The 27,249-nt window shown below is 38.1% G+C and overlaps 1 protein-coding gene across 4 annotated transcripts in view; it reads right to left on the bottom strand.

Moving 5' to 3' along the window:
• Nucleotides 1–27,249, bottom strand: part of WASF3 (WASP family member 3) — a 116,921-nt gene that overhangs the window by 9,996 nt on the left and 79,676 nt on the right. For 3 of the 4 annotated variants that reach the window (XM_037741696.1, XM_017537525.2, XM_037741695.1), the window contains 4 exons: nucleotides 12,016–12,150; nucleotides 9,916–10,069; nucleotides 6,791–6,908; nucleotides 2,284–2,459 (listed from right to left, as the gene is read on the bottom strand). In XM_037741696.1, the coding sequence (XP_037597624.1) occupies nucleotides 2,284–2,459; nucleotides 6,791–6,908; nucleotides 9,916–10,069; nucleotides 12,016–12,150 (583 nt within the window). The remainder of the gene's footprint in view (nucleotides 1–2,283; nucleotides 2,460–6,790; nucleotides 6,909–9,915; nucleotides 10,070–12,015; nucleotides 12,151–27,249) is intronic. The other variant, XM_017537528.2, reaches the window with a different exon arrangement.

Consider the following 27,249-nt stretch of genomic DNA (forward strand, 5'->3'; position numbering starts at 1 on the left):
GAGGAGGAGGAGGAGGAGGAGGAGGAGGAGGAGGAGGGCCAGAGATGAAACCAACATAGGAGAAGGAAGAGGAGGAGAAGGGCCAGAAACGACAGGGATACAGGAGGAAGTAGGCACAGCAGCAGAGACTCAGTGTGAGAGGTCAGTAAGTCCCCCAGGGTTTTTTGGGAAGAGGGGCGGGAAGAGTCAGAGATCTGCACCAGGGCCCATAACTGGATGAGAAAAAACAAGGACAGTCAGGCATGGAGGGGTGGGACTCCCTGAGTGGCAGTGACAGAGAGCTGGTCATACAGCAGGCAAGCACTTCCCAGCGCTCATCTGAAATTCATGCTCAGGAACAAGCCATTCCTAACAATCTAGAGAGAGAGCAAAAAAACATAAGATGGGTTATAGTATACACACACCATGAAAACTGGTGTTTAAATTTCCCTCTGTATCTTGGATGCACTCAGATGAGCGGATACAACCATTAAAAATCACGTTTCTAAATAATACTTAAAACATAGGAATAGTTTTTAAAAGTCAAAGGAAAGAAAACATAGCATGACTCTAATTTTGTAAAAGAAAAATAAACATGTAGAGAAAAAGACTAAAGAGAAAGAAATATAATAAAATGCACATAGTGGTTTCTCTGGATGGTGGGACTATAAATAATATTTCATTTAAATTTTTTCCTGTAACTTCCAGATATCATAAGCATGTCTCATTTTATAATAAAAGTGACGCACTGTAGTAAAAACAATTTAGATTTCTATATTAAGAGTTATAATCCAAATACAATGATAAGTTACAATCTATGTACTTGATAATAAATAATGTAGGCAAATAGTGAGAGGCCATGGGAAATAGGAGACAACAAAAGGAAATTCTGAAGAAACAAAACTGACAATCAGACTTACTTTTTGAAAATTAAGAGAAATGCAGATGTACACAGCAACATAAATACAAAGGCGGACTAAATCTGAATAACCATCCATTTAATACCCAATGTGGAATAAGCTCAGATGCTAAAAGGAATATCATTCAACTGAGAGACTGTTAAAAATCCACCATTTTCCCATCTGCATCTATTTTTTAAAAGTCTATATAGGATAAAAACAAAGTATATGTTTTGCATGAAGAAACAAACACAGCTAAATTATTTAGAAAAAAACAAAAAAGCAGATTGATGCCATGGGAGCTATTAAGTTCATATGTTCCTCCCCACCCAAAGAACTATGAGCAGAACTGTATCATTCTTACTTTCTATAGAAATAAGCTGACACTAAAATTCAAACGAGGCTAAAACTCAAAGCTCCAATAATTCTCTAATATTTAACAAATAACAGTTTGTACAGAAAAATTACCCAGAACTTGCCTCACATCCTACCAATGACTTAGAGAATCTTCCAGGACAGGAACACTGAAGGCATGTAATATGTTAAGAGCCTGTGCTAAACGCTGAGTTTTACAAAGGTAGAAAAGAGAAAATGGACGCAGATATAACCCAAGGTCCAGGTTGCTGCTGTTTTTGAAACACTCTTCACATATTGTAAGAATTCTCTATTCAAATTTTTAAATGCCGATGAGACTTTATGCAATTGGAAGACCACAACTTTACAAAAGCAGAAATAGAAAACTGAATCAAATGTTAAAACTGACTAGTTATTTCCTGTTATTTAACGAATTTCTTTGGTGACAAGTGTGACTTAGTGACCACGTCATTCACACTTGCAAGAAATATTTTTACTTAACTGCTAATAAATTGTAAAGTAAATGCCAACAGAATCATTCTCCTGAAATTAGAATATACGTTATCTGAAGTAGGAAATAAATCTGTTTTGTTCATCATTTTTTTTAAAGAGTTATTAAAGGGAACAATGAAGGTACTCCTTAGTTACTTTACTACCTACCAATCATTTTTAGATACCAAGTGGCAAAGGAAATTTAACATTCCACGCTGAGAAAGGATCAAATGATTATTAAAATAAAAAGGGATAAATTATTATTAAAGCAAAAACAAATCATAAGCAGTTGCCCCAAATTCAGAATTTAGTACATCTAGATGAACTTGACAATACATTTGAGAGTTTTTTTTAAATCAAAGGAAACCAGCGTAAAATAACACTGTCTTCAAGTGTTATTTCAAAATCAAATTACAGATAAACCATTTTTAAGGAAAATCTTAAGACATCATGGGCCATATAAACCCCAGAGCTACTGATGCATTTCAAATGATAATAAAACCAGGTAGTTCCCAGTGGCCCAAGCATCAGGGCTGAGGGAGCAGTGACACACACACACCTAGTGTCTGGGGACAGGGATCCCTCGGAAGACGCTCCGTGGTACACACTCTGAGATAGCCTGTTGTCGGGTCTAAGCTCTTTGTCATATGCCATCATATTCCACTCCTGGCGCCTGTTTCTGGCTTTTCTAACCTTTTTCACCTCACGGGTGGTGCCATCTATACGCTTTTGCTCCTGATGTCCAGGAAAGGAAAGAGAGCATGTCAAGACAGAAGGGAAAGGAAAACAGCTGGTTAAATGCAGTTATAATGCACAAGACCCATGCCTGATGAACAGACAAGACACATTCACATTTCGATTACCCTAAATGTTACGGAAACTCTAAAGCAGTGTACTCTTCTTACCCAACAGAAGCAACAAAACAGAATCAACAAAAAGTTACCCTGCTACAACTGTAAGAGTTGCTTACCATTGTTTTCATTAAACTGAAAAAACTTCACCTTGAATAGGCTTATAACTTGTTGTAAACCTAAACAAGGTCTTTCATATCTATATCATACAGGTGAATGACCTGACACCATACAGAGAAATTACTTCCTGCCATCACACAATTTTGACTGATTTCTTAACATACAATTATCTTTCAAAGAAAATAAGTCAAAACATTCTGTTCCCAATTTCTAAAAGACTACAGAATAAGTGAATCTTGTAAATAGTTTAACACAAAACTAACCAAGATAAAAACTTACCTGCCCATAAAAAGAGCCATTCTTCCTCTAGTCTTGGAAAATGTTTCATTCAACAAATACTTAGGTCTTACATAGGTGCTTCTTGAAAGATGAGAACTTATTTCTATGTTTGCCTGTAAGTTTTTCCTGCCTCCTTCATAAAATTTTATCTTTAAGGATAAGAATCATGTTCCTCTATTTCCTAGGTTTCCCTCTTGTCTTATGGTATCTCAACACAGTATTTTTACACAGAATACACACTCAATACATGCTGGCTAAATGATCAAATCCACAGCCAGGCAGCAAACATGAACTTCTAGTGCTATGCCCGAGGTACTGTGCCAGGCACTGATGACACAAATGGCAAACACACACACACACACACACACACACACACACACACACACACACACACGGCATCTGCCCTCATGGAGCCTGGAGTCCACAAGAGAACACAAATAAATGCACTATTATAAATGTATTGTAAAAATAAATGTTTTTATGTTTAAACATATATTTAAATATATATGTAAAATGATGTCTAGTCTGGAAGTCAGGGAGGTGTCCTGGAATGACTGAGAGGCAAGAACTGCATTGAAAGTGGCATCGATTCTGCAGAGGAGTCTGGGTCAGGTGCATGCCACGCAGAGAGGACAGACTGTGCGAGGACTCTGGGGAGGAAGATGGCACTGCACTAGGAGAAATAAAAGAAGGTAAATGGTACATTGGCGTGAATGGCCCAAGATCTGTAAGGCAGGAAGACCTTAGAGGCCCTTATCCTAGCAGCAGTGGGAACCCATTAAAGAATGAGAAGGGAAGGCTGACATGCCAAGAAGGCATTGGAGAAGATCTCTCTGTGTTGCGGAAAACGGATTAAAAGAGGGAAGATAGGGACACAAGTGAGAAAGCTACTAAGTGGATATGGGGTGAAGGGGCGGCAGGTGGCCCAATGGTGTGGTGAAGACAGAAAACTGGACCATTTTCAGAGGCATCCAGATGGCTTTAGTAATGGATCCACAGAGGATGTGAACATGAAATTCACAGAAGATAAAGAAATGGCTAATAAGCATATGAGGAGATGTAACACAGATTCAATCTTTCATCCAAAAAAAAGTAATATTCAGGACTGGGGAAGTCCTGGTAAGAATATAAACAAGTTCTTCAGTCTTTTAAGGATTAGGGGCAATATGATTGTATCTTTCAAAATTTAAAATTCACATTCTCTTCAATAAGAGCAATTCAACTTCTAGAAATTTATCCTGCAGAATTATCTGCACCTAAGTACAGGGATAACCACTGCAGTACTGTATGAGCAACAGTAATGGGTAAATTATGATGCATTTACATTTCAGAACACTACACAACTATTAAAAAGAGTGAAGTACATTTTTAATAACGTCAGTGTGTGTATGTAAGTCATATGCAGTACAACTCTACATATACACAAATACTTGCTATTTGAGCATTTTACAACCAGCATGTATTGTGTGTGTACTTTTAAAAACCAAAAGAAAAAGTGGGGGAGGGAGATTTCAATGTGATTCCAATATGCATACTGATTAAAAACCATATTAGAAATAATGAATATTCCCCTTACTTTTTAAAAGATGTATGCTGACAAATTCAGGGATGAAGTGTTATATCTGTAACTTTCTTTACCACGGTTCAGTCTCCAAATCTACCTATCAACATGTACACAGGACATATGAGTGCGTGTGAACCAAACAAGAAAGTATAAGAACAGTGGTGAATCCAGGCTCCAGCTACACTGGCCTACACTAAAATCCTCCAAAGATGCCAAACTGGTTCCTCCCTCAGGATGATCTTAGACTTACCTAGAGGCCTCCTCAATTCCGAAGCACGCCACCTGGACTGCCCCTCACCCCTCCAGTCCTCCCCGCCCAGCACCCTCCCACTGTGGAGCTAACTTCCACTCCCCTCCCTTGGATCCCAGCCTGCATGATGCCTCCTTGGAGAGGCCTTCCTCGACCCCTCACTGCGTGCACGCTGTCGCACCACCAGGTCATCTCAGAGTGCTCTGTACTTCTCCTTCACCACACTTACCAATAGTGTAACTACATATTTGAAACTTCATATTTATTTGTATAATTTCTCATGTTTATAAACTGAAGGAAACAAAGTTCAAAAACAGTGGATTTTGTAATCCTCAAATTTTCTAAACTAATTTTTCCTTTAGATTTGTCAACTGCAAATTGAACGTTACTTGGGTTTCTGAAAACCTGGGAAATAAAGAATATCTTGCCTCATTTTCTATTTCTGTACGAAGCGGACCTATATGAACACTTTGAAACTTCTCTCCCACTTTCCGCATTTCCAAGGGCTGCATGATTATTTAATGCCTGAGTCCCTCACTATACTGTCTTCTCCATGAGGATGGTAATCCTGTTTTTTTCCGCCACTGTTTATCCGGCATTTAGAAGGCATTCAACATCAAGTCATTATGTAAGTGAATGAAAGAAATTCTTATCAGAATGGTATGTGTTTGAGGAATGTAGAATGGGACAAAACAGCCCAGGAAATAACAAGTGATTTTAAAGACACAATATCCATGCATAAAAATTGTTTCCCCTTCAAGAAGAATGGCAAAACATTAAACAGTTTTGCAAAAAGCATCACTGAGAAGGGACACCTAGAAGGCCTTTCAAAAAAATAGGCACATTTTAAGGGCAGGTGAGCCCCAGCATTTTTCCCTGTAACTATAAAAAACCATGAGGATTAAGACAAACATGCTTTTAAATATTAGTTGCTTTTCCACTCAAAAGATTGGTATCTTTCTTTTTTCTTTATTTGAATACTCTGTAAAACCTAACAACTTTTCCAAGACATCCCAATTAAATCTCCCAAAGCCATGAGCACAAGAAGACTGTGTGAATGACCAAGTCCTTTGCATCCTTTCCCAGAATCCAGCAATGGTGATGTACAGCAGCACAGTCTGCAAACCGTTCTCATGTTCCCTTCCTTTAAATGTTGTTTTCGATTTTCAAATTCTCTTTCAAACCACACTGTCACTCCTACTGGGCCAACACACCTCAATGCCTCAAAACCGTAAGGCCACCAACTCACAAAATGCTAAGCATTTCTCCTAACTAAAGCGATCTAATCTGTCAAGCAAACTGGATGGTCATTTTAAAATATAGCTGACATAAATAAACATTGCTAAATACTTGCCCTTAGAGAACTGGTCCTCTTAGTGGCCTAAATTCAATTTCTGGGCCCCAAAAGGACAATTTTCAAAACACAAATCCCTTAACCTGTATAGAGTGGGCTTCTCCTTTGAAGACTGATTGTAATGTAGCTATTTCTCAACCTTCAGACTTGGAATTCTCTTCCTACCCCTACCCCTTAAAGGGAGGTTCATTTTCAATAAATCCTATCCCCTGAACACGCAAATCACATGTGCTTCGCCATCCCATGTGAACATCTCACCAAGATTTTAATTACAGCTAGAAGGCAACCCAACAATTAAAAATGTTAAAAAGACAAAAGTACATCATTGTATCTGATATGGAATGCTGACTGCTTTATAAACATTTCAGAAAACAGGAGAGAAGTTACTAAAACATGGTAACGAAACAAAGTGTAGGAACTACTTTTATTAAAGCAAAGCAGGTGCTGGAGAACAAATCAGTTAGTATTTATTGGAAAATAGTATTACTGGGTTAGACGGAATTGTTGGGATCTTTTTGTGAGAAATGCAATCTCAAAAAAACTTCAGCACTGTAACCAACATCTCAACCATTTAAATAATTTACTATTTCTAAACAAGAGTCATCTTTAAACATTAATATGCACATTTCCCATACTGCAATTATTTACCTTTTGACGCCTTTTCTCTTTCCTTTTGTCTTCTGTGTCCTGTAGCATTTTTTCTTTCCAGAGGTCAAAGAAATATGAAGGATCAGTATAGAACTTCAGCCCGTCCTTCTTGTCATCTCTACAAATCAACGTATTGTAAGTTGGGGAAGAAAAGACTGTTAGAGACTTTTATATGTAGGGTGATGTTGATTTGAACTCATGGGATTATAACATCTACATGGGGCACTTAAACTATCCTATACGTATTAAGTCTTTAAGTTTCCTTATTCGAAAAAAATATGAAAACATAAAATAGCAACCTGTTGTAGAATAATTAGGTTAAACGTACTCTTGCAAATTTAGAATCAAGTATAGAAAATTGCTCTGAAAAAAAATCACAACATGGCTCATATCCAGCAATTTAAAATACCTCAATTATTTCAGTAAAGTTTTTGTTTATTCCAACATGGGGCTATACAGAGAGATGGATGGATTCTTAGTAAGTACACATTCACTTCTACCCTGCAGCTTCAATATCATTAGGATAAAAATTAAGAAGTACTCTATCCCTTTTTCTCAATAAAGTCTGCCCAACATCCTTAAGTTCAATTATGAAAGAAACAGAATATTTATGGGGCATAAATGTGAGGAAAAACAGTGATAAACTATGTATTTTCAAACTGGAAGCAACCTACACAGAAACTGTATTCACTTGTGGCCCTTTCATTTTAAAGTACTGTCACAGATAATTACTATGGTCTAGAGAACATTTTAAGTCTTCAAATAAGTAACTCATTTATCATAAAACCAATGATGCAGCTAGCAGAGGTCCAAAGCTGTCATAGAAATCAACAGTCATGATCAAAACCAACACGATTCAAAGTAAACACTGTTTTCTATTAATGCTTTAAAAAGTATCGGCTTGAAGACTATCTTCAAAAGGAGGAAGAACATTTTATATTATTTCATATCAGTATTTCAACAAGTAATTAAGGAACATAGAGGAAGCAAAATCAGTTAAATGAGTATAGGAGAGTTTATGCCCAAATAGTCAAAGAAGGCTAACTGAGTTATTCAGAAGGAAATAAAAGGTCTGTCATTAAAGCCCCTGCTATGCCATCTCCTGGTGCCTTAAATCATCAAATACCAAGGTTTGGGTGCCTATGTGGCTATTCTAGTCACTATGTCTGAAAATCACTGAAGAGTCAGTACAACTCACACTATACCTTAACCTTTGACTATTAATGTCCTTCCTTTCTTTCCCTAGTTTCCTAATTGATAAGCAACCTGCGTAACAGAGATTTTATTAATAACATTATGAGAAAGAAAATTTGTTTCCCTAAGATACCAAGGCCTTGCATATAGGCAGAGGTCTAGAAAAAGCTGCAAAATTTAAGATGTATAAGATGTACATTTCTTTTCTAAAAAATGGAGCCAGTACCTTACTGAAGGCAGAAACTCAAGTAAGCAAATGTTAACCTTGACAAGAATATAAACAGATATGTTCTTTTTAAAAATTATTATTATACTTTAAGTTCTGGGATATACGTGTAGAATGTGCAAGTTTGTTACACAGGTATACATGTGCTATGGTGGCTTACTGCATCCATCAACCCGTCATCTACATTAGGTATTTCTCCTAATGCTATCCCTTCCCTTGCCCCCCATTCCCCAAAAGGCTAGGGTGTGTGATGTTCCCCTCCCTGTGCCCATATGTTCTCATTGTTCAACTCCCCTTTATGAGTGAGAACATGCGGTGTTTGGTTTTGTGTTCTTCTGTTACTCTGCTGAGAATGATGGTTTCTAGCTTCATCCATGTCCCTGCAAAGGACATTAACTCATCCTTTTTATGGCTGCATAGTATTCCATGGTGTATATATGTCACATTTTCTTTATCCAGTCTATCACTGATGGGCATTTAGGTTGGTTCCAAGTCTTTCCTATTGAGAATAGTGCTGCAATAAACATACGTGTGCATGTGTCTTTATAGTAGAATGATTTCTAATCCTTTGGGCATATACCCAGTAATGGGATTGCTGGGTCAAATGGTATTTCTAGTTCTAGATCCCTGAGGAATGGCCACACTGTCTTCCACAATGGCTGAACTAATTTACACTTCCACCAACAGTGTAAAAGTGTTCCTATTTCGCCACATCCTCTCCAGCATCTGTTGTTTCCCACAGCGTCTAAACACTTAATTTTTCAGTCACTTAGGCTGGGGCGTAGTGGCCCAGGCCGGTGATCCCCGCACTTTGGGAAGCCAAGGAGGGTATACCACCTGAGGTCAGGAGTTTCAGACCAGCCTGACCAACATGGTGAAACCTGGTCTCTACTAAAAATAAAAAATTAGCCAGGCTTGGTGGCACATGCCTGTAATCCCAACCACTTGGGAGGCTGAGGGAGGAGAATTGCTTGAACCTGGGAGGCGGAGGTTGCAGTGAGCTGAGGACAGGACAAACTACGAGGGATGGAGAGACAGTGTATGAAGGAGGGATATGGGACAGGAAGTGACAACAGGTATGGGAAGAAAGTGCTGAGCTGGGAAAAGGCAGGAGGGGTGTTTAGAAAAAGCATTTTTAGATAGTATCTTCATATTATGTTTTGCACTATTTATTTTCCTTGGAAGTCTGGTCCTGATAATGTGTCCTACCTACCATTTTCCAGTAACAGAAGGTTAATTTGTTGATTTTCACTCTTCAAAACCCCTAACACTACAGAACACATTTTTTTCTGAATTAGATAACGAATGTCTCTGCAGTGTTGAGACAGGTATTTTGCTGCATTATAAATGAATTATGCAGTTCCTTTCAAACTGACTGTGAATCTAAAGAACAACATAACCACACACAATACTGTGATACAATAATGTACTCATGTCTACTTAAGGTAGCTATATCTAAAAGCTAAAATCAGAGCTCATTTTCTATTGTTAAACGTATCAATATGTTGAAAAACTAAAACTTTAATAATTATGTACCAATGAGTACCTTCAATGCAATTATTATTTTCAAAGTTTGAAGCAATTCTGAATCTTAACCCAGATGAGCCATCAAGGACATTCCCACACAATGCATCAGTTTGCTCCCAGTTCTGCCCAGCTCTCCCCTCATCTCTTAGGAAAGGCTCTGGCACACAAGAAGCTATACCTGTATGGTGTCAGGATGTTCAGAGGTGGCGGCTTATCACTCTGGTTGTAAATATCAGCAACAGGATTCGGAATGCTGTTCTTTGAAACCACCTGCTGGTCTTGGATTGTGGAACTTTTGAAAGCTTTTTTCATGTTGATATCCTGTAGTGAGACTATTCAGAGAAAATCCCCCAAGTTGAGTTATATAGAAATATTTTTAACTGTTTAGAAATAAGTACCATTTGACTCACAATCAAAAACACCTCCTAGAACAAGCAAATAATATTTTTTATTGTCCATTTAAAACCATGCTTAAATAGCAAGTGAATTCCTTCCCTTCATAGTTAACAGCTATCACTATGAAATGGGGTCAAATTATGGTGTTTTTTTTTTTTGTAGTAATCTAATTATTTCACTGAACCTAATATTAGAGTAACATTCTTTATTTAAATAGTACATCTCAGAAACCATACAGGAATATAGTTATGAATGTAACAGGCACGTAAATGCAAAGATTTGAATATCCTAAGGAAAACATCATTCAAACAACATTGGTTTAAATACAATGCACGTGGGAAATAATTCTGCAAAAATTACACAAATGGAAATAACACATTAAGTTTTTCTGAAACGAACATTAAGGAAAGATGGCAAAGCTTTTCAACATGCATCTAGCCCCAGAAATTAAGTAGCTTAATTGATGATACAAAATTACACTAAGGATTCAGAAAACCAGGGCTGGGTAAAGTTCTTTCTTGTGCTTGTACAGCACTTTACATTTCATTTATTAATTCATCTGACTTTCATCAAGCTTTTTGAGGTGGACAAACTAGGCTATTAACCTGCCTTCTCAACCACTGAAGCTGAGATTCAGAAATGTTAAAATTCCAAAAACTCCAGCAAAAAAAGTGACAAGACCAAAATGGAACACAGACTTCCTAACTTGCAGTGAAGTATTTTGTCTACGGTAACATCCATGGCAAGGAAAGTAATAAGGTAAAATCTTGTTTGGAAAAGGATTTTAAAGATATGAAATGTACTATAAAATCTCATAAAATTTAATCTACAGATTAATCTTTTCCAGGGCAAGGTTTATCATAAGCATTCTAATGGAATAGCCAACAAAAGGTTGAAGAAAGGTGAATAGCTATTAAAAATCACTTGTGATACTAATTTAAAACATGAATGATTGGTTTAAGATGTTAAGAATTCCTTATGGGAACAGACCAAGTAATACTTATTGTTGGAAAAGTAAGAATGTCTCTATAATGGATATTAAAATTAATGTTCTACATTTTTGTTATATTTGTAATTCACTAATCAAATTTTGACCTTTGAAAAAGACCTGAACATGAAATAACGTATCTTTTTTAAATGATGAGGGATGAATTCCACAAATAACTAGATTTTTTAAAAAAATAAAAGCATTATTTCTTACCAATACTACTATATAGGTATAGCACAAAAATCAGACACTAGGACCTTTTTAAAGCAACAAGAGAAATTGTTAACTGCCGTTATTTAAAGGTAAAACTAAATTTTAACCTAAATATGACTATCAGTTAACTATACAATGCTTGTCAATATTAACATTATTTTAAAACTTGATGCCTAAAGGCCTTTGGTAAATGCTATTTCTGAGAAAGTTAATAAAGTTTTTAAATCAGCAGAATCACCAGGATTTTACAGGCATCAATCCTAACAAAAGCACCAGGTGCTCAGACCTTCCCTGTGTCACACAAGGTATGTATAACACTATCTCAGTTGGACCATATCTCTAGAGCGATTCTGTAATTTTCAGTTAAGAAACTATTTTAAAAATAACTATCAGTAACCTAAATTGGGATTTCTAATGCTGACTGTATTTGTTGAAGCATTTAAAACAAATACTACACTTGTTATATTTTTTAAGAGTACAGAGATGAGGTAGACAAGATATTAATCTTTTCATCATGAATTAACCCAAAGTTGTAGGTTTTTCCCTCACTATTCTTCTGGGAAAAGACAAGATGAAATATCAGCATACCACCCCAAGGAAAAAGCAGTAATTACACTGCGATTAATTACTACCATCCTGTCAACATCACTTCTAGCTCACTGCTTTCAGGCAATTACCTACCCTCTTCCACTGTTGAATCCAGCTGGGTGACTTTGACAGCGAGGCGATCAATTCTGTCTTGAAGAGAATTTGCTCTGATGTAGAAGTTGTTAGCCTCATTAAACAACTCACCAAATATGTCTTCAGCATGTTTGCCTATAGAAGAAAATGAATGGAGAAGGCCATCTGTTAGGGAGCTGATGAGGCAGCCCTCACACATCCTCATCAGTGCTTATTCCTGTCAACACGTGGGATTTTGTGCAAATAAGTATGAAAATAAAGTGTCACAGTCCAAGGCCTTTAGAACTTCTGAAGTTTATTAGAGATACTCATACAAAGGTAAAATTGACTCAGAGTTGGGGAATTTTAAAATATCCCAGAGAGTACAGAATCTTTATTGCCATATGAGCTATCACTCAAAAGTTGCTTTCCACTAACTGCAACTTAAGTTCTCATTTTTCATGCCTTAAGTATAAATACAATCTCAGGAACCAAATCTTCACTTTATTCCCCAAGATAGTTCAATTATCATTTTGGCCTTTAAATCTGGGATTTTATCTCATTTACAATCAGAAACATTAGATATCTTATTTGTGCCTAACACTTTCCAACGGCGTTAAATTCTTCTAATTAATATTTTGAAATCTAGGTATATAGTGCTGACTTTTGCACTCTCTATAAATGAAGATTTTGAATTCTGAGTTAAATTTTTCTGCGTGGCTCATTTCTACATTCCTCTGAGTGCTAGATATAACTCTCCCTTTTCTTAAAATGTAACATTTCTGAAAATTTAGCAAACCAGATAAGAATCATTATCTGCTTACACTAAATTTCCAAGTCCTAACACATATTAAATAACTGCCCACTCTGAGTGCGCACGGCACATCTCACCTTAACTTTTCTGAAGGAGATACCTACCACTTCTTTTTATTTTCAATCAGTGTATCGTGAGGTCAGGAGTTTGAGACCAGCCTGATCAACATGGTGAAACCCTGTCTCTACTAAAAATATATAAATTAGCCAAGCGTAATGGCGCGTGCCTGTAATCCCAGCTACTCAGGAGGCTGAAGCAGGAGAATCGCTTGAATCTGGGAGGCGGAGGTTGCCGTGAGCCAACATTGCGCCACTGCACTCCAGCCTGGGCAACAGAGCAAGACTCAAAAAAAAAAAAAAAAAAAAAAGAGAGAAAGAGAACCTGAACCTCTCAGGAAGAAAACTTCATTGAAATTAAGAATAACCCTAAAGTTCTTCTGGTGCTTTATGTTTTATACATTGCTTTCACAGCTGCTTTCTGTACTCTCTGCTATAATCTATGAGACTGTGAACTATGTCTGTTCGATGTTTTAGCTCTAACCCTGTGTCATGCTTCCTGCACACACCTGTTCAATTAATAAGTGAGCCTGGGAGGTAAACAGGAAGTTAATGTTTTCATTCTCTGGCTGACTAAACTGCGGATCAGAATGGTGATCTGTCCAAATCCCATGGCTAGTACGTGGCAGAAATAGATGGGGAAAAAAAAAAAAAAAAATATATATATATATATATATATATAGTCCTCTAACTTTCTTTCAGTTCTCTGCTTTTATCACATAGCTCCCTGGACTCCCTTAGCTGCAATCTTCATGAATTATTTCATGCCATGAAACACTCGATAATTTCCTATCTACTTAATGAAAGGGACTAAAATATTTTACTGCTTTAATGGTTATACCCAGACACTGGGAATGAATTCTTATGCATTTAAAATTAGTATAATTTCATAGATTCTAACTGAGTAACTGTTTTAACAAGAAGAATTTCTCTTAGAAAATAAGAATAAATCAATAAACCCATACCCCATCCCCCATCAAAAAAGGAGAGAAAACCCCAGATTTCGGCTTTCTGCTAAGCACTAAGTTGTTTCTCTTAAAGCTCAATATCCATAGCATGGTCTTCTCGGTTTACTCAAAATTCTGTTGACAGTTCCCTCTCTCATAATATGCAAAATGGTTCCACAAAGGCAAAAAAATAAATAAATAAAGCCTTCACTCAAACTATATACATTTTAAAATACTGTAACTAGCTGTGACATCCAGAATCAATGTTTGTTTACTGCTTTATGAACTCTTTCCTGAGCTCCAGACTTGTTATCTAATTAACTATTGAACAGCCCCATGTTGGTGTCTATTAACATTCTCAAATCCTGTACAAGTTGAAACATAATTCCTTTTCACCTTACCTCAAACCTGCATCCCATGTTGAAAAGCATCCACTATTCAAAATGAAGCCCAAGCCAGAAATGGTATCACCATGACAGCTCCCTCTCTCTACGGATAACTTAACACCAATCTTGTCCCTTCTACACCCACTTCCATCTTGCGCCAGACCCTCATTTCTCTCCTGAATCATATCAGTAGCTTTTAGATTCACCTCCCACCCTTGAATTCATGCATCACATCGCTGCTAAATGATCTAACTGAAAGAACTGGCTACGTCGTTCCTACTTAATTTTTTTACCACTCCCCATCATTTCAAGATAAAATCTAAAGCCCCTCAGTATGACACAGAAGGCCTTGTGCACCACACTTCATATTTTTCCCCAGTTTTTAAAAAAATAATTTCAACTTTTATTTTAGATTCAGAGGGTACATGTGCAGGTTTGTTACTGAGTGACACTACAGTTTGGGGAATGAATGGTCCCATCACCCAGGTGTTGTATTTGACTGGAGCATAGAAAGTTACCACAAGACAAAAGTATGCCAGATTGCAGGGTCATTTATTATGCCGGCGACCACAGAGGACTCACGTCTCTCCAACCTGTGGTGGCAAAAGGAGGGTGCCACGATTTTTTATACCCGAAAAACCACCTTGGGAGTGGGGGTGAGGGGCGGGGATGGGGATGAAAAGGTTTCGGACATTTCAAGGGCTAGGGGATTCTGTGATTCACCTCCTGGGTGGAGACAAGGGCGGGGGTCTCCGGACATTCCAAGGGCTAGGGGATTCTGTGATTCACCTCCTGGGTGGAGACAAGGGTGGGGGTCTCCGGACATTCCAAGGTCTAGGGGACTTTTGTCATTCTGTTTGTTACTCAGTGGTTTACAGAAGTCAAGATATACATTTGCGTCTGGGTGGTGATAGAAGTCACAGATTTTAGCAGTTACTGATAAGAAAAGGTAAGCAGCTTTACATAGTTTTGAAGAACAAACTAGCAGTTCTATTTACAGAGGCCAAGGACAGTAGTTATTGTGAGGAGAATGGGGCAGCCATTTCAACTTATCTAAAAACAGTTTTGCATTTTATAAAATAGTTTTGCTCCGGTTCTGGCTCTAGGCCAGCACAATATCACACAGGTAGTGAACATAATATCCAAGAGACTGTCGGCCCTTGCTCTCTCCCTCTCTCCCCATCCAGCAGTCCCCAGGGTCTATTGTTCCCATTTTTTATGTCTATGTATACCCAATGCTTGGCTCCCACTTTTAAGTGAGAACATGCAGTATTTGGTTTTCTGTTCCTGTGTTAATTCTCTTAGGATAATGGCCTCCAGCTGCATCCATGTTGCTGCAAAAGACATGATTTCATTATTTGTTATGACTGTGTAGTACCCTGTGATGTACCACATTCTCTTTATCCAACCCACTACTGATAGATACTCAGGTAGATTCCATGTTTTTCCTATTATTGCAGACAGCGCTGTGGTGAACATACGAGTGCACGTGTCTTTTGGTAGAATGATCCATTTTCCTTTGGGTCTATGCTCAGTAATGGAATTGCTGGGTGGAATGGTACTTTTGTTTTAAGTTCTTTGAGAAATCTCCAAACTGCTTTCCATAGTGGCCGAACTAATTTACATTCTCACCAACAGTAAGTAAACATTCCCTTTTCTCTGCAACACTGCCAACATCTGTTATTTTTTGGCTTTTTAATAGTAGCCTTTCTAACTGGCCGCACCTCATTTCTGCCCTTGTTTGGTGTGCCAGTCAGAATGCACTGCTTGCAGCCCTACACTTATCCTACTTCCTCACATTCGTCTGCGCTTCTGCACAGCTGCTCTGCTCCCTCTGCCTCATGCATGGGCGCCCCCTTCCTCACTATAATAGCTGACACTCCTGAGCACTCACAGGGGCAGACCAAAGCCTAAGGGTTCTACCTACCTCTTCTCTTCCTACTCATCTCCCATGATTTCAGTCATTTTAACAGTTTTAATAATGACAAAACTTCCTCTCACCACTATCTCTCATACCCATTAGGATGGCTATTTAAAAAACAAAACAAAAATGCAGAAAAGTGTTGGTAAGGATTTGGAGAAATTAGAACTCTGTGCACTGTTGGTGAGAATGTAAAATGGTACGACTGCTGTGAAAATCTGTGTGGTGATTCCCCAAAAAATTAAACATATGATCCAGCAACTGTACTTGAGTATATACCCCCAAAGAAATGCAAGCAAGGATGTGAAGAGACATCTGCATACCTATGTTCACAGAAGCCTTATTCAAAGTAGCAGACCCAGAGGTGGAAGAACCCAAGTGTCCATCAACACATGAATGGATAAACAACATATGGTATACACATACAATAGAATATTATTCAGCCTTTAAAAGGAAGGAAATTCTGACATATGCTACAATATGGATGAACCTTGAGGACATTATGCAGAACAAAGTAAGCCAGTCACAAAAAGACAAATACTGTATGATTCCACTTATCTGAGGTATCTAAAGTAGTCCAATTCATAGAGACAGACAATAGGTGGTTGCCAGAGGGTGGAGGAAGAGGGAAATAGGGAGTTCTTTAATGAGTGCAGAGTTTAAGTTCTGCAAGATGACAACATTCTGTAGATCTGTTGCACAACCATGTACACACAGTGGTTAACACTACTTGCTACAGTTTGGATGTTGGTTGCCTCCAAATCTCATGTTGAAAGGTAAGCCCCAATGTTGGAGGTGGGATGTAATGGAATTTGTCTGGATCATGGGGGTGGATCCCTCATGAATAGACTAATGCCCTCCCTGGGTGAGTTCTTGCTCTATTAGCTCCTGTGAGAGCTGGCTGTTAAAAAGAGCCTGGCAGCACCTCCTGCTCTTTGCATCCTCTCTCTCCATGTGACCTCCGCACCCACAGCTACACTTCACCTTCCCCCATGAGTGGAAACTTTCTGAATCCTCACCAGAAGCAGATGCTGGTGCTATGCTTCTTGTATATGCTGCAGAACCATTAGCCAAATAAACTTCTTTTCTTTATAAATTACCCAGCCTCAGGTATTCCTTTATAGCAACAAAGACGCTACTGGACTGTACACTTAAAAATGGTTAAGGTAAATTTAATGTTATGTAAATTTTATCACAATTAAATTTTTTTAAACCTAGAGAAAAAAATCATAAAAATCTAGAATTGTGCACTGAAAAAAACCTCCCTCTCCCCCTGCTCTTCACCCTATACTCTCTCTCTCTTTCCTTTACAGCAAAGGGTCTCCAGAGTACCCCATGCTGCTCTGTCCTCTTCCCTTTCTCCATTCTGCCCAACCCCACACCAGTCCTGGTTTTGCCCTATCACTCTATGAAAGGGCTGGGCCAACTCAGCAGACCATCTCTCTCTGCTAAGTCAAGGCCCAGTTCTGGGCCTCATCCATCGAGCCTCTCCGTGGCACGGCCCAGTGTTGACCATGATGCCCAGGCCAGGCCTGCTCGCTGAGAGCTTGCAAGTGCCCTCCCGCCTTGCAGGCCCTCAGCTCCCTCTGCTGCTTCCTCCTTCCCCAGACTCAAAACTCTGCAGGAGCCCAGGGCTCAAGGTCTTGAGCTTTTCCTTTTTATTTAAAAAAAAGTTATTTATGCTACTTTAAAAAAAAAAAAAAGCTAATTACTTCTGCTTCTAAATCTAGTGTTTTAATATTTCCAAAAACTCCATTTTTAAAAACTACTGACACAGAAAAAAGGATCTGTGTTAAATATTCCAACCTCTTCTCTTTTCCATCAACATTCACTGAGGCGTCTCATCCGGTCTAATGGCTGTAAACACTTCCTCTATGCTGATGACTCCTAAATTTCTACTTCCAGATGGACCTCTTCCTGAAATCCTGACGCATGTATCAAACTCCTTACTGACAGCATCACCGGGTGTCTAATAACTCAAATGTAACTTCCCCGGAATGGAGTCCTGATACCCCCTCATAAGCCTGTTCCTCTTCCGTCTTCCCCTCTTGGAAGGGCCAGCTCCATTCTTCCTGTTACTCCAGTCACACACTTTAGGGTCATCCTTGCCACCTCTCGTTCACTTACACTCCACACTGGCTCTCCTGCAAACTCTGTTGTACACATCCACTTTCAGAATATATGCAGGGTCTGGCTGCTCTGCACCACCTGCCCTGATCCTACCCTGTCCCAAGGCACAATCACCACTTGCCTGGACCTTCCTAACTGACAAGGGATTGGTCTTTCAGCTCCCTGACCCCCATACACACCACTGCTCAGTCCACTCTCCACCGAGCAGCCCCAACCATCTTGTCCAAACCAGCCTCAGATCATGTTACTCGTCCGAGTGTTCAAAGCCATTCCATGCCTTGCCAATTCACTCAGAATAAAAGCTAAAGGCCAGATGACAGCTTATAAGCTCCTATACGACCTGTCTCCGTTCACCTTTGGGCCTCATCTCCTATTAACCTCTTCCTCGTATGTCCCACTCCAACTACCCTGGCTTCCTCACTGTTTCTCAGACATGCCAAGCATCCCCCTTGTCCCTAGGCCTTTGCGTTTCCAGTTCCTTCTGCATAGATCACTTCTGCCCCAGAGATTCACATGGTTTCCTCCCTCACTCCATCTAGCTCTATATCCAAATGTCACCTTCTAAGTGATGCTTCCTAGCAGCCCTAGCTAAATGCCATCACCTCATCACACATGTGATCACACACCCCTCTTATCCCTGCCCTGCTGTATGTTCCTGCTTAGCACTAATCACCAAGTAATAAATTATGCACTTGTATGTTTTCATCGTGTTTCTTGTCTGTCTCCCACCACTAGGATAGACGATCCACAAAGACAACGATTCCCTTCAGCTCTGTGTACTGCTGTATCAGTCCCCAATGTCTAGAGCATGCCTGGCTTATAGATGGTACTCAGAAAAGATTTCAAAATAAATGAATAAAAACACAAGAACTGAGTCCTGGCTAACTTGGGATGCAGACTGGGCTCTGTAAGAGCATTTGCCCCCCTCTGTGCTCCACAATGCCCTAAGCTGACCTGGATCACAGGACTTGTCAAAGAACTCTAATCTTGCCTCCATTCACCTAAGCTCTAGGAGAGTTGGAGCTCTGCCTTTCACCTCTGAACTGCTTGTGCTCAGCCAGTGCTCAACAACTGTTAGCTGAATGGAAAACACATTATCTATGCCAGTGTTTCTTGTTAACAAGCACAAAGCCAACAAATGCTTTCTGCTCAAGGAAGGCTGGGCAATGAGGGGCTAAAAGGATTAAACATGTTTCTGTGCCCTGAGGTGTCTCAAAGTCGTTAATAAGTTAAAGTGCACTGGCAATCTGCAAGAGAAGCATCTAACATCATGTTCTCATAGTGAGTGGGCCTAGAAACACCTAATAACATCTTTCAAAACTATGTTTTATAGAATCCATTTGGGGAAATGTTGGGTGATTTGTAGATAAGCACCATGTTCCAAATGCTCCATATTCAAGTCCATCGGTTCTTAATTTCTGAATGTCTGACAAAGTCACAAAATGAAACCAGTTTTTGTGTTTCTGTTTGACCATTCACAGTTTAAAATAAATTCATACATACATACACATTCCAGTGCAACTTTAGAAACTCCCATCCTATCCCCTCTGGCTGTGCAGAAAACGAATTAATAGGGATTAGCATATACACTAAGAATATGGGAGTGTACGCCACAGCCTCTTGCAAAAGTGACAGCAGTGTTCTAAAGCACAGCAAGTATTGTTGAGAACACCCCCTCACACTTTGCTCAATGCTGTATAAGCAGGAAAGGACAGGCAACATTTGTCTCTATGTCTGATGCCTAACCCTATTTGAAAAACATGCAACTGATACTACATTTCCACTCAGAGGTTCTCAATTTATAAAGGGATATAAAATTTAAAGACTTGCATAATTAATATTTTGCCAGCTGCTGAAAGCTGACAAGTGTCTGAAGAGAAAAAAAATGAAGAAGCTTTATTTTCTGATGAATAAAAATAAAGTGTTATAATTACAGTCTTCAGTTTTGCAAACAGCAAATGATTTGAAAAGCTGAATTCCACTCACTCTTTCAATGGCAAGTCCATTAATAGCTAAACTAATTCTGAATTACGAACCACATTGAGGTAAATGTAATTTATTCATTCTTTATTGACAAAGGTTCCACTCCTGGACTTATTAGTACCACATGAACTTATGTCCAAGTACATCAGGTTGAGATGTATGCCTCTGTGAACTAAAGAAAAACCAGGCTTTTGAAGAATTAAAGTTAGCTTTATAAGTCTTACAGAGGAATGTAATCCAGGAGAGGCTTCTCAAGAAGCCTCTTTTAGACTACTTTAAAGTAGTATTTTAGCTCAGAGTTTATGTATAAGTGATGGTCTCCCTGCCGATGTCTAGCAGGTACATCAAATGTGTTTAGAAGTTTTATTAAATACTTTTGCACCAACCTAATAGAAGTTACAACAGAGAAAATATGAGGGTACATCCGGTTATAGATGATAAAGGCAAAATCATTAGACATTATCTTCTGTATAGGAAAAGATAAGGGCTAAGATTATTGAATTCACCTTTTTTGGAAAATGCAGTGATTTAGACAGGAGATGCGGGAATGTGCGCTCTACCCCATGAATCTCTACGCCTAAGAATCTTTAGGGCACTCTTCCAGAGGGCTGTGCTCAGTCCTTGAGTCAGGGGTTTTGTCAAGTTTTGTTGACAAGGGATTTTGTGGAATTCTGCTGGCAAGTCAAGCCAATGAGCAAAAGGCTTCTTACTTTTGTTACTGAGACCACTTCTGGTCATAAATCAACCCTCTGGTTGTATTTACAAGACCAGCAGTGATTGTCTTATGTAGTCGGGAAGGTTCTTCTCTAGAAAGGTCCATGGTCTTTAGTCACAGCTGTCATAGTCATAAGGAATGAGGACTGGATTTGGCGTGCATACCTGCCTATTTGTAAGAAAACACGTTTTGGACTGTATTTATTTATTTAGTATGATCTCACTTCTTTTCTTGATGTCATCTTTTTCTGTACCTAAAGTATTTTAATGGGACTATAAGGAACTATAGATAATATACGGTAGTATTTATTTAAAGGAATATAAAAGTGAATTATAGATTGGAGAAAAAATAGCAAAACTGACATATGGTATAATTTTTATTAACTGTATTTTTTAATCAAAACTTTTTATGGAAATATTAATTTTTATTTCGGTTAGAGTAAGACTTTTTTATTTCTTGGTGTTGGGAAGGTTTACTTCTTGATAATGGGAAGTCGTATTTCTTAGTGGGGAAAAATAACTTTGTTATTTCTCGTAGGCTGGCAAGATTGCTAGTAATGTGGGGTCAGTCACGACATGAAATTATGTTATTTTTTGAATAATGAATTATTTTTAGTAACTGGGTGACAATTATTCTGGCCTTAGCCACTGATAAATGGTTTCTACATTCTGGAGAGTTTAGGTAAAGAGAAAGGTAAATGTTTTAATTTGTTTACGAAACTACACTTTACTCAATTGTTTTAAGACATAACTAGCTTAAACTTTTTTGACTTTTTGGAAAACAAAATATAAAGAAAATCACTAATGTTTTGACTTTGTCTCACACCTGTAAATTTTCAAAGCATAAAAACTATACATGGGTTTCCAACTGTATTTAAAAGTGAAGATTCACTGGAAACACAGTATCTTGTATGAGTCCTTTCTGTGGAACAAAAGAGCAGTCATAACTAGGGCTTTCAAAAATTTTAGCACACACACTGGCACCTAGATCTTGGTTTGTCAAGATTATGGTTTTTCTTTCTCCCCTAAAAGGAATCAGCCTTTTTAGAAAAATGACTCCAGGGCTGAGGGTACAAAAGCACATGAGCCTAGAATGTGTTGTTGTGCTAGAGTTGTGCTCAAAGGACTTTACTTCTGAGGACACAGAAGCCTGTCTCAAAGGGCTCCCACTGGCCACATCTGGAAAAATATAAGGATCAAAATAAGTCAATGGATTACAAACCACAGAATAAAATGGTCCAAACTGACATAAATGAGCAAGTAATTAAATAAATAGTGAAAGAAGTGAAAGCACTTGCAGCAGAATGCTAACTAATGCTGAAGAAAGTATGGCATGACAAAAACAAAAAAAAATCACCATTCTGCAACCACCACAGATATTGCTTCCACTAAGGATCATCGATGGATGCTGAAACTAATGGTTCATAGAAGGATGAGAAACAGAACATTTATATAGTCTCAAAGTGTCTCCCCAAATGATTCTTTTTAATTACATAGGAAAAAAAACTTTACAGAAACTTTGGGTAATCCAATGATGAAAGTCAGTATCACCACTTATGGGACAAGTAGACACATGAGCTCCCTGATAAAATGCACTGGGAAGGACACATCATCGCCGTGTGATACTTCTGTCAATATCCTAAATCTAGTCAGGATGAGACATTAGAAAATCTAGACCAAGGAACATTCCATAAAATAAATGCTGGTTCCCTTCAAAAGTGTCAAGGTTATAAAAGTCACAGAAAGACTGAGGAACTATTTCAGATTAAAGGAGACAAAAAAAGAAAGCATTTGTAATATATATGCATGCATGCATATGTATGACGGGAAAGTGGAAGAGAAGTCTGAGAAAAAGAAGAAATGTAAAACAAAATCTGGGAAATCTGGGTGAAAGTTTATGAACCTTCTTTGTACTGTTTTTGATCTTTTTGAAGTCTAAAATCATTTCAAAATGAAAAGTTAAAAAAGAAACTTTATTATAGTATCTGTAATGTCAGTTGCTATTGAATTCCATAAAATAACAAGTCATAATGTTGGGCTTAAAGTTTTTTTCTCTTTTTTAAACTTATCTTTTCTCCTATGAAAGCAATACATGTTTATTATAAGAAATACAGAAAATATAGGAAAGTAAACAGTAGGAAAAATGGCCCAAAGTCCAATTAACAACTCTAATACTGTTCTGATTGATTATAAAACTACTACTGCTCATACAGAAAATCTGAAAAATTCAGAAAAATAGAAACGTCAACCACAACTAACTATAATGAACTTTTAAAATACTTCTTTACAATATTCTTTCTAAACATTTTAAGAACTAAGAAAACAGACACTGATTATTAAGCATATTCATTTTTTCAGCAAATATTCAAGCATCTACTGTGAATCAGGTCTCATCCTTATTACTTAAAGGAATACACTTGTGGACACTGCCCCTGTTCTGATGAAGTGTATATTATGGCTGAGGAAAACAGACAATAAACAAGCAATGTGTCAGGTGATAATCAGTGCTACGGGGAAAATAAAGCAGTATTTTTTTATAGAGAATAGAGTGGAATAAAGTGGGTGGTGGTATTTCAGTGGTCATGAAAGGCCTCTCTGATAAGATGGTATCAACTGACTGAAGAGGGGGAAGACGAATATCTAGAGCAAGAATTTTCAAGGCAGAAGACAAATATGTGCTTGGTGTTTTTGTGAGCAACATCAAGGAGGCCAATGTGGCTAAAAAGTCCAGTGAGTGATGGGAAAAAGAGTAGAAGAAGAGGATAGATTAATAGATGTCCTTCCCTTTGTGTTGGGGGTCGGGGGGAGTGACTAGAAATCCAACAGCAGGCGAGAGGCATGAGGACTTGGATCGGAATAGTGACCTCAGGGTAGTTAACAGGCATACAGATTTGCTATACATTTTGAAGATGACTGACCTCATTCACTATCGGACTGGATGTCTCTGATAGGAGAGAAAGAAGATAATCAAAAACAGTATAAAAGGAGAGCTCCCACTTGCTAAGACAGATGCGGGATGGCTGTGAAAGAGGGGAAAGAAATCGTTAAGTGCAGTTTTAGACATGTGGGATTAAAGATAGCTATTAGAAATCCAAGTGAAGACACTGAGTGGGCAGCTGTACCTAAGTTTGAAACTAGGAGACAGGTCAGAAATGAAGACATAAATTTGGACATCAGCAGCATAAAGGTGTTATTTTGAGTCATGGGACCTGATGAAGTCACTTAGTGAATGACAACAGGCAGAGAAGAGCCAAGTGGGGAAGATCATTGAGGAGACAAAGAACAGCTTGCGAAGCAGGAAAAACACCAGAGCAAGGCAGTGGACCCCAGCAGAGGTGAAGAGCGTTTCTCCAGAGGAGGAAGTTACCTGTGAGTCGCATGCTAGTAACAGATGAAGTAACAAGGCTGAGCCTGGCCACCGGATTTAGAAGCATGCAAGTCACTAGGCATGCCAATATGCACAGTTTCAAAAGCATGAATGTGACAAAATCTCAACAGGAACAACAATGTGGGAAAGAGAGGCCATGAAGATATGAATACGTCCTTCAAGGAATTTTGCTGTGAAGGGGAGCAAGAAATGGGATGCAGGGAGAGGATGATCTGAAATTTACTCAAATTGGGAGATTTCTTTACATATTTATACTTGATGAGAATGACACAGATAGAGGGGGAAAAGATAATATAGAGAAGAGAGAAGGTGCATGTAGCCTGGAGTGAGCCTGAGGGTATGGGATCCAGTGCTCAGCTGGAGGAGATGGCTTTGGACAGGAGCATGAACAGCCCATCCATTTAAGGGAGGGTGAGCAGGACACATGGGTGCAGAGCCCATCAGCGGGCAATGTGTCAGAAGGGAGACCTTCACTTCTCTTCTGATTGCTTTTCTTTTACCAGTGAAATAAGAAGCACAGTTATCAGCAGAGTGGGGAGGTGCGAGGTGGAAAGATATGAAATAGGCAACTAAGAGCACAAAAATAATTAACACAGAGATTACAAGGGGACTGCTGAGCAACACTAAGGGCCCACCTGAAGCATGGGCTCATGATTTTAAAACTTTCTTTCGTTCTAGCATAAGCACTTAAAGCTACAAATTTTTCTCTGTGTACTTCTTTAACTAAATAACACAAATACATTGGTATTTTGTCTTCATTACCACATGGTTAGGAATCGTTTCTAATTTCCCTTTTGAATTTTTCTTTGACCCAAGGATTATTTTTTAAATACTATTTGATTTTCCAATATTTGAGAATTATCTAAAAAGATTATAATTATCTCATCATCATCACCCTCTGTATATTAATCTTTTCAAACTTATTGTTTTATGGACTACCAGATGTCCCGTTTTGGTGTATGTTTCATGGGAAATTAAAAGAACGTGTATTCTACAACTTGGGAGTTTGGTGTACAAAGATGAATTAAGTCAGATCGGTTAGTATGTTGTTCAAACTCTCTATATCCTTACAGATTTTCTGCACACTTGTTCTTTCAATTACTGAGGGGTGCTTGTTAAAATCTTCAACTATGATTTTGGGTTTGCCTACCTCTCCCCCCAATTCTAAAATATTTTTATTCCATGTACTTTGCAGCCCTCTTATTAGGTACAAATACATATAAAGTTCTGTGTTCCCGACTCTTTTATCACCTTTAAAGGTCCTGCCTTATCTGTTTTATAGTTTACTTTATCTGACATTCACAAAACCACACCAGCTTTCTTATACCTTGAGTTTGCAGGGCATATTTTTTCATTAACTTTCTTTAAATCAGTGTTTTCATCCTCAAAATCCATGTACTTTAGTCTCACTTTTTTATTTAGCCTGATATTCTCTGCCTTTTAAGAGGAAGTTTAAAATGTTTTTATTTAAATAAATTATTGCTGTGATTAGGTTTAGACCTATCATCTGAGTGTTTCCCATTTGGCCCTGTTCCTTATTCCTTTGTTCTTTCTTTCTTGCCTCCTGGGATAATCAGATCATTATTTTAGGATTCCACTTGATCTCTCTGTGTTATTCTTGATGGTTACTAGAAATTATACTATGTACCCTTAACTCATCTCTACTTTCAAATAACATAGTATTTTATAAACAACGTAAAACACAGCAGTGTAAGTCTATTTATCACTTTCACATTCAGAGCATTTACTGCCACATATTTTACTGTCACATAGATTTTAAATGCCATAATAAATGTTAAACAGTTACTATTCTTTTAAGCAGATACAGGCCTCATTATTGATGACCTTTTCTATTTAATCCCATATTTACATTTTCTGGTAATCTGGACTCCTTGCAGATCCAGGTTTCCAAATGGTATCATTTCCCCTTCAGCATAAGATTTTTTTTGTAGCACAGGTTGCTGGAAGATTAATTCTCTCAGACGTTGTCTAAATAAAATGTCTTTCATTTTACAAAAATATTTTCACTAACTATACAGTTATAGAATGACAATTTTTTTTCTTTTAGCATTTATCCACTGTTTTCTGGTCCAATGTTTCTGATGTCAAGTCAGCTGTCATCCTTAACATTGTTCCCTTCTTTTATATAATGTATATTTTTCCTCTTGCTTCTTTTAAGATTTTTTCTTTATCTTTGTTCCTTTAGGAAACTTTTTGGTTTTTTTATTGTTTTTTTTTGTTTGTTTTGGTTTTTTTTTTGGACAGAGTCTTGCTCTGTTGCCCAAGATGGAGTGCAGTGGCACAATCTCAGCTCACTGCAACCTCTGCCTCTCAGGATCAAGCCATTCTCATGCCTCAGCTGGGACTACAGGCATGCACTACCACACCAGCCTGAGTTTTGTATTTTTAGTACAGATGGGGTTTCATCATGTTGGCCAGGCCGATCTCAAACTTCTGGTCTTGGGTGATCCACCTGCCTCAGCCTCCTTAGTAATTTTATTATGATGTGGTTTTCTTTATACTTTCTGGAATTTGCTGAGCTTCCTGTGTCTGTTAGTTGATATCTGTCATCAGTATCAAAAACTTATCTTCCATTACTTCTGCTATTCCTTCTCTTTTTCTCCTCTTGTTCTGGGACTCCAATTACGTATGTGTCACACCATTTGATGTGGTCCTGTATTTTGGATGCTCTAAAATTTTGTTGTTGCTTTCTTTCTAAATTCATTTTCTCCTGTGAATCAGTTTAGAAAATTTCTATTAATTTGTCTCCAAGTTCACTAATCGCTTCTGCTGTGTCCTGTCTGCTGTTAGGTCCACCAAGTGAATTCTTTCTTTCTGATACTGCATTTTTCAGTTTCAGAATTTAAAAAAAAAAATGATGTCCATTTTTCTGCTGAAATTGCTTTTTTTTTTTTT

The sequence above is a fragment of the Cebus imitator genome, unplaced genomic scaffold (genome assembly GCF_001604975.1).
Source record: "Cebus imitator isolate Cc_AM_T3 unplaced genomic scaffold, Cebus_imitator-1.0 Scaffold103, whole genome shotgun sequence".
Taxonomy (NCBI): domain Eukaryota; kingdom Metazoa; phylum Chordata; class Mammalia; order Primates; family Cebidae; genus Cebus; species Cebus imitator.